The sequence below is a fragment of the Channa argus genome, chromosome 20, assembly GCF_033026475.1.
Source record: "Channa argus isolate prfri chromosome 20, Channa argus male v1.0, whole genome shotgun sequence".
In the NCBI taxonomy this organism is placed as follows: Eukaryota; Metazoa; Chordata; class Actinopteri; order Anabantiformes; family Channidae; genus Channa; species Channa argus.
Window position 1 is genome coordinate 2510409 of NC_090216.1, and position 15001 is coordinate 2525409.

Below are 15001 nucleotides of genomic sequence, written 5' to 3' on the forward strand. Positions count from 1 at the left end.
TGAGGAAAGAGGAAAGAAGCATGGAGGACAGGAATAATGCATGAGCAGTGATGCTGTGAGCGAGGTTGCGATTTATCCACCGTTTTTGACCTCTGCTGGGAAGGGAGACAGAAGCTGGATGTGAAACCAGCATGGGGACAATTTCCACATCAGATCGGTGCAACAGTTTTCGTTAGATCATTCTTAAAGGTTTTTTAATGTGCAAAGATTAGTTTGAAACGTAACTGCACCCGGCAGTCTCATTTGCTTCACAGAGGGCAAACATGTAGTTTACCTCAAATGATTGTGTTATACGTCCATGATAACGGTTCCTTTTTTACACAAACATATTTTCCTTTACTTAAGATATTATGCTGTCATCGCTGCTAAACCTCTGTCAAGTCCAAAACGAGGACGGGACATAATGCACATTGGACATGAGCAGAAAGATAACAATGCAGCGCCATAATGAAGTTCCAAGTGGAAACCTGTTCCTGTCCAGAGCACTCGTGGAACATCTCAATGCACCTTTAACAAATTGGATGCAGTGCAGAAGCTAGAGAGTATTCACAGCCCAGTCATGTGGCAGGAGGCTGCAGGCACTTCAGGTGAATGAAAAGCGGCCAATTCATCACTTCATGTCTAGTCTGAATCGAGCAGAAGAAGCTGTACATGGTCTGCCTTTCTACTGTGTGTGTGCTGAGTTCTCACAGAGAGGAAGAAAATTCACGTCGTGTTCTCGTCAAAGAATGTGGAAAAGTTGACGGGGGGGGGGGGGGGGGGGGTGTGTGGCAGGAATGGCATCTGGTGTAAAAACTGATGCGGAACACAATTGGCTGTGGTTGGTTGGATCATCAGCTTCAGTCCTTCCTGTGGGTCCTGTGTCTGTGGACCTTGGTGTTTTGTGTGTATTTTTACTCTTATTTTTAACACATAGGATTATTGTTAAATGGGGCTTTAAACAGAACCAGGAGCACAAATACTGATGGTGATACGAAACAAACCTGCAGATGTGTTGTTGCTTTATGCAGATTGTGTAACACGCTGGCCCTGTAATGAAACACCAGATGTCCCTCAGCATATTCCAGGAGCACGTCTCATATTTTTGTTGTCTCCTCTTCCTCTCATTACCGGCTCCTCTCACAGCACAGAGCAACATGGCTGCCGTAAGTCAGCACAATGAGCTGCAGTTAGAAAGAATCGCAACTCACCTGGGACTGTCTGGTATTTTGGAAAATCTGTATCTGCTATTAATAATCGAATAATTGTCAGGAATAATAGGTGGTCTGTTCACAGCCGTGTGCAGCTCACCCTCTTCGGTGCACAACAGATTGTCTTTATTATTTCTTCACAGAGAAGTTTAGTTGTTCTACAAACTCTCCCCTCTACCAACATCAGGGCCGTCACTTGGATTTTATCATCAATAAGTCATCGCCAATAGTTTTGGATCATTAGCCAAAATGCAGTTCGACCTCTGGCAGCTTGTGTCCTGCAGATCCTACAGCACAGATCTGAAACATAATCTGCCGAATGCTGCTCTTACAGGAGTAACCTTCAGAGTCTGTGGTGATGGCAGAATCCAGGGCATCATAACTTTCATTGATGGGAAATGGGATCCTCAGTTTTGCTCCGACTGAAGAGTACGTCCTCAGTTAAACTCTTCTTGTGCTCTACTATCAGCTGAGATAGTAGAATCCCAACAGCTCTGCTTGGGGTAGAGTGATGCTGTTCCAACAGCATCATTGTCAAGGTGAAGACAACAATCACTAAATGATCTGGATTTCAGAATTGTTTGGTGTTAGCTTCCAGCCATTTGTGCGGCTGCACACACACGTCTGATATCATTTTAATTTTTCCGGCAGCAGGTCTGGTTTTCGTCATGTTCGTGTGTCCCATCTATAGAAACATGATGTCTCATAGATTTCTGCAAATTTGATACAATTGTCCACATGCGCTGAGTGTTCACCCGATGGGGGTCGATTGTCCTTATGAAAACATTTACTAAACAACAATTCATATCAGAAGTTTCATGCTTGCACCATATGGTGTAGATGAGCTCCTTTGGCTTTGTGCATAAATTCATGCATATTAAAATAGTGATTTCCGAGAATTTACTGTAAACCCTTAACACTTTACCAAAGTTATCTTGATCCCACTGCTAAAACTGCTAATTGCTAATCTGTGAGCTAACTGGCTTAATTAGAAGGAAACAAAAGACAACTCAAGAGCAAGATATAGTGAAAACATCATACCTGCACCTCTAATGCAGTAGATGATCTCATTAGAAGTCAGTGAGACTCTGTACACATTTGCATATTCTTTGGTTTGCAGTCTTCATGACAAACAAGCATATGTGTTGTTTTTGTTGTGGAAATCATGGTGGGACACTGATTAATCTACACTCACTACCCCATGATGACAAAGTGAAAACAGAATTTTAGAAATGTTTGCAAATGAATGCAAATTGAAAAACGGAATAATCACATGGGACAAAGTTCCAGAAGGACCACAACAGGAGCAGGAGCAGCAAATACAGAACCTAACGGAATGTTGATCAGGTTACATGAAGCTCCTGTAAATATCCCAATACACTGCCTCCATGTGGCATGAAGCTCCACACACCAGTCAGCCTTTAATATTATAATTTCACCGTGTGCTAACACGTCTGATTGGATGTTCTGCATTATGAAAGCAGGACTGGTGGATGTGAAAAACAGAGGACTACAGTGGACACTCGCTGTGAAGAGAGTCTTTGTCATAAATACTGATATACAGTATGTACTACATCCGTATTATTGGCATTAGCAGAGCGCGTCTCAGATCTGTGTTCTGATCCCGGTCGTCATTTACAGCTGTGTCCACTGCTCAACAACAAACAGGCATCATGTTTAGCTTAATGACGCTAATTAACACATCGTGTCAGAGAACACAGAGCACGTTCACATTAACTGTCAACTGAAATGAACCCGAGCTAATCAGTGTTTTATTCGTCTCATCTAATGTGAAACTGACCCATTTTTATTGTATTGATCTTCTTCTTTGTTTTACACTGATGCATGGAACAGCTCACGAACACATTTGTATAATTATGTGATGGCAGTGCAGACACCGACTCTTTCTATCATACGATGGGACTTTATAAGCTTTTTCTCTTAAGGAACGAAGAACTGTGTGCAAACACTTAGTGTAACTGATGCTGTGAGGTTTAATAGGGAATTTACACACAGACATCAATAAGCGTGAAGCCTATTCACCTATCACCTTCCAAGGTAATCGATGAACTGTGTGTGTGTGTGTGTGTGTGTGTGTGTGTGTTCCCTGTGGCCTGACTCGCTTCACAAACTTGGGGAAATGCTGATGAAGAAATCATTCTGTTCAGTCTGTGTTTTTATATAGTTATGTGTGGACGTTTCAGGTTGAAACCATCGTTGTTAGGACATTTTGTTCCGTTCTTCCATCTTTAAAAGCTGGGTTGCAGCAACTTTGACGGCGTTTTATCACATTGACTGCGCAATTATCAGTGACATCAGTAGTTGTTGCTAAATTGTCCCATGTCTGACGGAAAACGACTGATAACTCTTTATTTAGTGTCACAACAACACTTGAACGAGCTGAGTAAGAAGCAGAAACATCATAGTGACCGATTCACGCATCAACGTAAAGAAAAGAAACGGCTGTGAGGACATGATACTATCGCACAAACGTGATCCATTGTCTCTATGAAGCGAATGATCCTGCTGCTCCCTCAATTTGTTGTCACTGGAGGACGCTGGAGGAGTCCGTAGGTTTTTACAGACCTAATTATATCAGATATAATTTTGTGTGCGGCTGAGAATGTGCTGATTGGAAACACACTGAAGTGGGTTGTTGTCACACTGCATAGATGTTTCCTAATGTTGTTCCTCCTCAGTCTCTGCGCTCGTCTCTTTGTCCCTGTCTAATTTGCAGCAGCAGACTCCAGCACAGGGAATCCAATGAGACCAGTGAATACAATGTAAAACTGCAGCCCGTGAGCCATGTTCCATTTGCTAAATTGATGGATGCTCCACTTGTTGTTCCCACCTCTCCTTTTTTTTCTCCCAGAGGACTTTTGACAAACAAACAAATGAAATGATTAAAAATGGTGTCTGATGTTTCTCTGTGTATTTCTCCAGCTTGCTACGTGGGACTCGGTTCACGGACTCAACGGCAGCCTGAAGGAGAGTCGAATCGAGAACGGCATGCAGGGGGTGACGGTCAAAGTGGTCACTTTGCTGGTAAGTGACGTCGGCCTAAAGTAGACGTTGTGTTGAGAGCACATTTCCCACTGTTACACTGACTGCAACACAAGAACTAATGACACAATCAACAGTCTAAATATACTACATATGTGTGTGTGTGGGAGCAACCCAAAGTTAGTGTCACACATTTTGTTGGTTTGCCATCCAGGTGATTTTATGTTATGTTCATGGTTTTCCCGGAAGTGCTGCTCAGTGAGAACTGGACTTGTAGTTTGTGAAAACGTTGCTTGTCGCATCCGAAAGGCTTCTTCAGTTCTGACCAGCTGGCTCAGAGGGACAGGCCTATAAACTCTGTGGAGTCCCTAAGTTGTTGTCCATTCGATGGTCCTCCGGGGTTTGTTGGAGTCACATGTCCTAGAGTTTTAATGACTGTGGATCCACCTCTGAAGTGATGAACGACCTGCATTGTGATGGTTTGATGAGTGGTGTCGTAGGCCAGCTCCTCTGCTGACAGAGGGTCCTTGCAGCCTGACAGTACACCCCAAAACAATGCTCCTCCCACTGGAGAATGTAGACATTGAGTGTGTTTACATGGACATAAGTACCCAGGTTACCGTCGTCTTTCTCTGGAAAGCTGGTTTCCGCAGGTAGATTTGTGCCAGAGAACGCTGATTTCTCTGGTCTAATGAGCTTTCACCCACTGCACATGGGCGTAACAACAGGCTGCAGACAGGAACACACAGCCGAGCGAAAGAATGAATGTTAACGCGGCGATGCCGCGTCATTATTATATCAAAGTCTGCATAAAGTCAGACAGAAAATGTAACTACCACAAAGCACTTTACAATGTCGCTTCTTATTGGCCCATTCACACATACACACACACACACACACACACACACACACACACACACACTCTGATGGCAGTGGCTGCCATGCAGGGTGGTCATCTGACCCACCGTGAGCACCTTGGGGTTCAGTGTCTTGCCCAGGGACACGTCAACATGTAGCCAGGATGGACTGGGAATGGAACCACTGGACGACTGTGTTACCAAGTGAATGTAAATAATTCAACTTAGTGACAACTAGAGAAATCAGGTTACTGTGCTGCTGCATGGATACGAGGATTTCCAGCAACCAGCTTTCTTAAGTGCATGTAAATACTGTATGCTGATGACCTGAGAAAGCTGAGTTCTCCAAGTATCCTGGTTACTCATGGAAATTTGTCCTGACGAGCTGTTGCCATGTGTTTGTGAAGTGCAGTAGTAGTAGTCTCTGCAAAATACAAATCTGTACATTCCTCACTGCACTGAACTGCGTTACTACAACCTAAAATGTTTCTCTGGACATCAATCAGTCACTAATGACAAACAAAGTACTTTGAACATTGAAGTTGACACTTGTTAACGGGTCAAAGCGACTTCAGACAGAGGGGACTGAACGCTGAGGAGTGTTTTAGGCAGCAGAGCTCACAGAGTTGTATGGATTAAGACGGAACTACTGCATTTGTAGTTTTATTAATTGGAATCTGTCATTTTTAAGATGCACAAAACTAACTTTTGAGTTTCCGCTGTGGCTGCTGCTAAGAAAACACACTAGTCAGAACGTGACAGAAAGACTTTGGTTGGTATTAAAATGAGCAGTGTGGCTGTGTAGGTATTTAACAGTTCTACGTTACAGAGAAAATAACTTCTCAGGCTTTGCTCTATCGGTATAACAGTATTTTCAAACATGAGTTTCACTTTTGATAGAAAAAAGGACAAAGTACACTTGAATAAATCCCCGAGAAGAAGAATCTCTGTCAATAAAGAAAAACTACTTTGCACAGCTCAGTGTGTTTCTATGAGTTTCTATCCTCTGCTGGGATTTATCAGCTGTAGCTCCCCTCACTCATCTTCCACCCAAAAGTTTCCCCTCAGCACCTTTTCTTCTGAGAGGGCATTGATCCAGCGCCTCTGGTCAGCGCGATTAGTTTAAGAGATACAAACAGCTGAGCGCTTTTCGCCCCTGATCCCACAGCGGCGGCGGCAGATTCTGTCTCCTGCTTTCTCCTGTGCTGGCACAACACCGGGGAGACGCAGGTCTAATCAAGTGAGACTAATACCTTTACCTCAAGGTTCATCTCCTGCAGCTGCAACACTACACTGCCTGTGTCTGTGCAAAATAACTTTCTCACATTGATGCATGTCATAAATCACATCAGCGTTCTGAGGAGGGAACAAGACATCACATCACCTCCTACACATCTGTAGGAACGACTTTTTTTAAACTTTAAGATACAAATCACAGTTACAGTAAAACACATCACTGTTTAGATTGTGATCAGACTTTTGCTAACGAAGTCAATGCAGTCACAGCAGGTGAGCAGGTATCAAAGTCTTTAGTTTTACGTTCAGCAAAGTTACATTTAGAGCCTGAACTTGTGCAGTTTCACTTGTTGTTGTTGTTCTTTTCAGTGGTTTTGTGCCTGTAAAGCTGCAGATTGTCGAGCACACGGTGACGTAACATCCTCCACTTCTCTCTCCTTCTGCAGGAGGATCCTTTTGTCATGGTGGCAGAGAACATCCTGGGGCAGCCCAAGAGATACAAAGGCTTCTCCATCGATGTCCTGGACGCGCTCGCCAAAATCCTGGGCTTCAAATACGAGATCTACCAGGTGGGACTGACCGACAGGTGTCATTTATAGGAACACATCAGAGGCTTGTGCTAGAGCAACAGCTCCATCGGTTCATGTTAAATCGCACCTTTGGCTTCAGAATTGGAGAATTATCAGTTGGTCCTGGATCAGTTCTCTGTAACCTCTTTGTTGGTGGTGTCGTTGCATGTGTCTGAACTACCCAGAAAAATAACCATCACGTGTGGTAAAGACGCGTTTGGGTTAATATTTTAATAGCCAGCTCTCTGGAGTTGCCATGGAGATGTAGTTTGGTATTTATGTTTATTATGGTAAAATAAATCTAACAACCATGTGCTGTTTCTTCAAAGCACTTTAAACACTCCTCCGGGTTCACATGTCACACTGTGCAGCTTTTCTCTGATAAATTCAGTCCGTCTCAGACTGTGAATGCATCTCTGCTAAACTGTCATCACCTCCTATGATCCATCGATTCCATTCACGTGTGTTAAAAGCTGATTTAAAAATGTCTCTTAGAAGATCTGTTGCGCACACACACCTTCAGCAGTCATCATCAAGATCTGGGATGAAGACCAGCTTTCGCCTGGGACTGCACATAACCACGTTATTTTGAGCAATGGATGAACTGAAACAGCTTTAGTTTTGTTTCCTTCATGAGACTCAGCCTCTCAAAGATGGATTTTAGGGTTTTGGTGAAAGGCTCTTTTTGATTAAAATAGGGTCTGAAATGATCAGAAGGCATAAACTCACTGGACTTTATCAACCCTTCCTCACAGGTGGCAGACAGTAAATATGGATCTCAGCTTCCCAACGGCTCATGGAACGGCATGATCGGTGATCTCATCAACAAGGTAAAACCATTATTTACACAACAGGTTTATGTTCCTGGCTCCACACGGTGCTAAATGCTAAATGCTGTCGAAACTGGTGGATGAATTAATCAACGTTACACTAAACGGCAAAAGTTTGAGCCAGTCACACTTCTCTGTCTCTGGCACCTTGTCCCTGTAGCCTCTCAGTTACAGTCTAACAACTCGTTTCCACCTTTCTCCATCTGTGTTCCCCAGAGAGCCGACCTGGCGGTGTCAGCCATCACCATCACACCAGAGAGGGAGAACGTAGTGGACTTCAGCAAACGTTACCTGGATTACAGTGTCGGCATCCTGCTGCGGAAACCTGAAGAGAAGATCAACATCTTCTCCCTCTTCGCACCCTTTGACCTCGCCGTCTGGGCCTGCATCGCCGCGGCCATCCCTGTGGTGGGCGTGCTGATCTTCCTGCTCAACAGGCTGCAGGCGCTGCGCTCGTCCTCCACCCAGAATCCCCCGCCCGGCCAGCCGCCCACCGGCATGGCGTCAGGCACGCTGCACAGCGCCATCTGGATCGTTTACGGAGCGTTCGTACAGCAAGGTGAGAGCAAAGACGAACAGCAGTAAAAATTCAAACGTGACTGTGCGCATATGTCCAACACTTCATCGTCTCTACATTTAGACGGCAACACTGGAAATGCTGAACTATAAATAGCCTGCAGCAACATAAACATGGTCCAAACTGATGGAAATCTCCAGAGCTCCACAGTCCGGTCAAAGAAAATGTCCGTTTGGAGCATGTGAGGGAGCCTTTAATGAAACTTTACCTTTAATGTTCTTTTATTATATTTGAATGGTTGTTAGACTTTGTTCATCAAACACATAAAATGCGAAAGCTTCACGTTCACGTTTCTCTGCAGCTGCTGGATGTGACACTGCCCACGTTAGCCAGGTCACTCTGCTCCTGTTTGGACTGGTGGGTCTTCACACTGCAGCAGAAATGTGTTTCTGCTTCCTGTTTACCCGCTGGGAGCCACTGTGGACACAAACATCAGCTAAATGCTGAATGAAAAACCTCCACAACTCGCTTTCAAGTATTCTCGCAGTTCAGCAGCTGAATCACAGCAAAAGAAACATTATCGTCTCTTCGATTGGAGGGAGGGGGATTCATGTGAGTGTGGTTATGCAGAGAACTGTAAATTAAGTTTGTTCCAATCAGTTTGTTCCCAGTTTCTAAAAATGTTCATACTCAGCCAGCATGCACATCTCCCTATACACACACACACACACATTCCCAAAATATTCCTTCTTAAAGTCTTTAACGAATTTCCTCCTTCAAAATAAAAGTCCTCACTTTTTAAAATGTCCTCACAAAGACAGACTTACTACATCTTACACACAACCACACCTGCACACACGTGTGTCCAAATACATACTGGTCTCGACGAACACACAGCAGCCTGAGCACACACCGAGCGCCCAGCTGCATCTATTGTGGTCTGGCAGGTTGCCTGGGAAACCTTTTAGGCCTAACAGGTTGTGATTGGATGCAGCCGTGCAGCCTCTCTCCTCGCTCTCACCTGCTGCTCGACTGAGAGGCCCAGTAACTGAACGGCTACATGTCCATCAAGCCCGTGTCATCCGGAACACGTGCCATGTCGTTTTTCACTCATCACCTGCAGCTAATCATCTGTGTGTGTGTGTGTGTGTGTGTGTGTGTGTAGGTGGGGATGGTGTGGTGGGCTCGGTGGCTCTGAGAATCGTCATGGGCAGCTGGTGGCTCTTCACGCTCATCGTGTGCTCATCATACACAGCCAACCTGGCAGCGTACCTCACAGTGTCACGCATGGACCACGCTATACGGTAAGACACACACACACACACACACACACACTTTAGTCAGATACTAAAGCATCTCCACGTTTTTTTCCCCCTAGTTAATTCATGACTCAGGTAACTTGTTCCTCTGTTCAGTTTAAAACAGAATGGACTAAAATCCTTTCAAACTGATGTTCAGGTCCCACAGACAGTTACTGGGAAATGCAAAAAAGGTGTCACAGCAGTTTCTGAAGACGCAGGTTTTAGTCCAAACAAATATTACAGATTGGACAATTTGTGTTTTTTTTCCTATAGTTTAGTGCTTGGAAATCCGCAAACTTTGATTCCATGAAAGTACCAGACAGGGGAGACGGCTTAGATCCACCTTGGCAAAATGTCAACTCAGTTTTTCACAATCACAAACATGTTATTTGGATATTTTCCCTCTTAGCTAGTGCAACTGTCTGATTTTGATGATAATATTTGATGTCATTTCTCTTTTGGCCCTGGACCTCTCGAGCCCCTGGGCCTGTGCCTTGTAGACCTGTTCAGTCATCCACCCATGTTAGTGTCACCTTTCTGGCTGATATCTTCAGATGAAGATTCTAAATATCCACATAATTCTCATTCCTCATGATGCCATCAGTTAGATGAAGTGCATTAGTCCTCCTTGCAGCAAAATATCCCCACAGCAGGATACGTCCACTCTTGTGCTTTGTAGTTTGAACGCTGTCCTCACCTTTTCTCCCTCATGCATAAAGCTGAGAGTTTCGGCCAAAAAATCCAGTTTTTGGCTGACCAGAAGTTTGCTATATGATCAAAGTTTATGTAAATGCCCAACCTCCACTGTACCTGCTACTACAGACTTTTCCTGAAGTTGAACACAAAAAGAATGTGGGTGACAGCACATGGTTTAATACATGTTGCAGATTAATGCTGCATCATTTATAGGACACATGGTTTGGATGAAACACTGCAGCTCAGAGGTAAAGAGCTATTTACAAAGCCAACCCACAAACATTTGAGGACATTTCTGCCTCTCTGTAAATCAGAGTTCAGCCTGAGTGACCAGAACATACAGTATTAAGCTGTCTGCTGTCCACATAGAGCTTGGAGCAGCTGAGTAACGACTTGTGTCCCCGTGAGCTGACAGCATGGCTGCCACTCCACAGCAGCACAAAGTTCATTACAACCTCAGGAGATCATCAAACATTTGGCGGATTAATAATCCAGTGGAGGCTCCTAAAAAGATTAAAAATCTCAAGAAGGACCAGATCTAGTGATGAATTAGCTTATGACGCTCTCTATTTCTGCATAAATGACGCAACACCACAACCTCTGAGTTCAAGTATTTAAAGCATGAAGGAGCACAAAGTCTGTTGTTTGTCTTTTTTTTTTTTTTGTCACCTGTTGGTGGAGAAAACACTGACCTCAGCTCCTTTTTGGTTTAAGCAGATAGAAGAAAAGTTTGAAAGTGATTTGTTCAGAAATCAATTTCAGAACACAAAGAATAAACCCACCACTGAAAATAGTCCCCAACTAAATCATCATTCCACCAGACTTTCTCACAAACACACACACGCTGGGTGACTTTCCTGGTATGAAGAGAAATGACCTTAAAAAAAGATCTAAAACATATAAATCCAGTAGAATTCCTCAAGTTTTTTTCATTTCTACTGATGAATATTACAAAAATGGTTGTTTCTCCAAATAGCATTACTCGCTATTGTGATTTGATTTTCCCATCTCCAAATATAAACCTTTTAACAACTTCTTACTGGCAAGAGAAACGCAGGTAAAAAGACGCCATAGATCAAAACACGGTGTCCACATCCCTGCACACTTAACACAACATGACTTAACTTCAGAAATACTTCTAATCAGCCTGCTGCCTCAGTCGTCTCTCTGTGAACACGTGTTAAGTTTCACATTGAGTTGTTTCTTGTGAAGTGGACGTTTCATTCGTGAATTACACTTTTGCAGTTTGGTCTTAATGAGGACGTGAGTTCACAGAAGCACTGCTGGGTCTTTCCTGACTCTGGCTTTTGAAAGTCTTTGCTTTTGTTGTGATTGAGAGTTTAATGCCAAAAGGAGCAAAAAAAAATCCAGCCTCTCACCGCTGAAGAGACCCACATGCTTTAAAGGAGCAGCACTCGGACATTTGATGTGACACGTTAAACCTGATGCACTAGAGTCAGAGATAATACTGAAGCAAACTTGTGCTAATTCACTTTAACAGTATTTTGAATTTAATTTTCATTACGTCGTTAAAACTGAGCTCAGAGCAGTGACAGGTCAAACCTCCCAGTCCATCGGTGTATCAGAATCGGCGTCGCCTGATTTTAAACCCAGTCTGTCTTCGCTGGAACGTATGAGCACACGCTTGACAGAAGCGCACACACCTCAGTTTATCTTGTGTATAAAGAATGTTATCTCTCATTTCCCATCGTAAGGTGGGAAACAACAGCCTCTTGATATCTGTGCTGTGACACATCGACTCCGTCTTCTATCTGTACGCTGAGAATCAAATCCAAGCTGACATTTCCATCAGCAAATCTCCAGCACGTTGCTCTGTGAAGGGCGATTCATTCCACCGCGCGATGAGTGCAAGACTTGGCTTTTATAGACATTCAATGAATACTTAAGTGGAGATTTGCATATGATGCTGAGTTCTTTAAAACCCCCTTTGAATGCACAGTCGTCTCCCTTTTGACTGACAACCATCTCCACTGCAGCTTTTGCTCTTTTCAGTGTAAAGTCTCTCATTAGTCCGACGTACAGTAACACCAGCAGAGGAGAGAGAGCAAAACCCTCTGTTCCGTGGTAGATGCTTGTCTTCTGAAGACTGGGAAAGTCTGGAACCTTTTATGATTCATGAGCTATTGCACTGTAAAGGAGAATCCATCTAAATGAACAAATGAAGGTTTCTGTGAGATATTAATGTATGTAATGGTTCCTTCTTTGCAGAGTCCTTTTTATCTTTACTTAACTTGGTTTCCTGGTATTCGAGAGTTTCACTGATCCCACAGGGAAACTGTTGCCTTGTTACATCTGCTCTCCGTGTGAAAGTAGAAAGAAAGGAAAAAACTTCCACCAAGACAATAAATAAGTGCAAACTACTGATCCATAAGTCAGAAAGTAAGTAAGGAAAAACCCAGCTAGAAGAGTGAAATTACATCAAATTAAAAAAATTAAAACAATACTAATTGTCCATTTGGTAACTGAACAGTTTAATGGCCACTGGGAGAAAGGATCTGTAGACCTCTTTAAAGTTTGAATACATCAGGACCAGAGTTTTCTCCCACCTGGTGGGGGAGGGTCTCAGAGAGGGTTTCATGATTAAAGTCACAGGAGATCATAAAGAAGGTGGCGGGATGTCGGGTCTGGGGTCTGGCTGCGACCTAGCAACAGACCAGGCCCCCTACTTTCCTCTTTCCTCTCTGCTCCGATCCGCCCGCACTGTGCTGAAGCAGTCAGTGCTGCAGCCAAGTCTCTGTGGAACACGTTAGTCTACACTCTCGAGAGATATTTTCCTTCCTCACCAGCGCAGTCAACTCGTCCCATATTCAGAAATTGAATCTTCTCACCTCGATCATCTGTTTTTTTTGTTTGTTTGTTTGTTTGTTTGTTTTTTCCACCCCTCGGCTTTTCAGCAGCTCTGTGACTTCTCACTGGTTTCCTCTTTATTTCGTCTGGTGTTTAAATTAAATTCAAGGTGGTGATACTTTACTCGATGCTACTATACTAAAATACTCCACTAATGACACTAATACTACACGTGAGATGGCAGCTTGTGTCCTGTGTGACTCTGAGTCATCACTTTGGTCCATGTTTTTAACCCACACAACAATCCTCACTAACTGTCTGGGTTCTGTGCCGTAATGTAACCAAAAGCCTCCATTTTAAAGCCAAAACCAAACAACAATGCAGGGCAAGGACATTTCCACTTGCCAGAAGTGAAGACGTATCACTCTGTTGGATTTTCTGGAACTGCAGAAACACTCAGTCCACATAAGGTTGTACTACAGTTGACTACAGTCTCTTTGATTTAAACGCATGGAGCGACTGTGCTGGATTGACAATAAAGGGAAGCTGTTGCTGGTAGTTGGAACGAACCATTATGGCAGAGCCTCTTCCATCACAAATGAGTCCGGCGGCTACAGAGACACTTTAAAGAAGCCATATTGTGCATAATCTTGCTTTATAATTTAATTCTGGGCCTTCATCCAGCCAAATAGTATTGCTTTTTGGACAAATGGACAATGACCAAATATTTAAAAATGAATAGATTTTCGGGCTTTGAGCGCTAATCTAAAAGAAGAAAATGTAAATTTTAATTTAATGTTTAACGTACAGAATGGCTGTAATAATATCCAGTATGATTTTTCAGAGAGAACAGTGCTTCACAACCAGGGTGACACGTTTATGAAATAATAGTTTAAGCTTTCAGGTATGTTACACATTAATGTATTTTTTCCCATCACAAATCTCTTAACGTAATACAGCAGAACTGACACTGAGAAGAGTAGATTATTAAAAAACAGCGAGTTCTGGTCGGACTCAGAGCAGCTCTGACTATTTGCTACATCTGCTTGCTACAACATGCAGTTAGACGTCACCCCAAACCAGCTCCGTAGTTATGTAATTAAAACTTTATTAAAACAGCGTTATTAACATTTCAGTCAACATCTTACTGACATCTTACTGTTTTCATGCAGCTCCACGTACTTCCTACCAGAAATGAAGATGGTCGCTGAGAGAAAATCCAATTTCAACACGATAAACACGAGCCATCATGTAACTGATTTGCTCTTAATGGCTGTCACTGACATTTAAATAAGCTTTGATTTGTAGAAAACAGAACCACAAATGCTTTGTGTCTTTACTGCAGAAGTTTTCTTCATTAACTTCAATTACTGCAGTAACCAGTGAGTTTTCATTGTTAAGACTGATAATCGTCTTTTGAAAGTGCATAAAACTTTTCAAACAAATCAAACATTTAAATCCAACAAAGATCTGGACCTAAGTTTTTCCTTTTAACATTTTACAACTAAACTAAGCAACCAAAGATCGAAGTTCTAAGCTGCTTTAAGCATCAGGACTCTTTTGTTTTATTCTCAAAGTTCTGGTCACATCTGAGCCTTAATGCCTTTTAAAGACGCATAGAAAGCAGCTGAAAACACCAGGATCCAATGAATCCATCCAGTTCAGATGTGTAAAAAAGTGTAAAATATCAACTTGAGCAATGAAAAGACTAAATCTGGCTAAAAGTCTCCATCATTGCAGCTGTGCATGTGGAGATGGAGAGAGAATCTTCTTCTTGTGTTTTTTCCTCTTTCCCTCCTCAGACACATCTAACTAACGACAGACACACACCACGTTCTCTTCAAGTTTAACTGTGTGTTAAGAAACCAAAGCTAAAACATTAACACATTCAACATCTGCAAATAAACTACAGGTATAAAACAAGTTTAATGCCTTGATGCCTTTACTTTTAGTATAAAGGGGATCAACATTTCAATCACATCTGGTTGAAATCT

General features: G+C 42.9%; 1 protein-coding gene across 4 annotated transcripts in view; it reads left to right on the plus strand.

Moving 5' to 3' along the window:
* grid1b (glutamate receptor, ionotropic, delta 1b) overlaps nucleotides 1-15001 on the plus strand; it is a 441163-nt gene that overhangs the window by 404302 nt on the left and 21860 nt on the right. For all 4 annotated transcript variants that reach the window (XM_067488822.1, XM_067488819.1, XM_067488820.1 and 1 more), the window contains exons 9-13: nucleotides 4134-4235; nucleotides 6733-6855; nucleotides 7611-7685; nucleotides 7902-8244; nucleotides 9368-9506. In XM_067488822.1, coding sequence (XP_067344923.1) covers nucleotides 4134-4235; nucleotides 6733-6855; nucleotides 7611-7685; nucleotides 7902-8244; nucleotides 9368-9506 — 782 coding nt within the window. The remainder of the gene's footprint in view (nucleotides 1-4133; nucleotides 4236-6732; nucleotides 6856-7610; nucleotides 7686-7901; nucleotides 8245-9367; nucleotides 9507-15001) is intronic.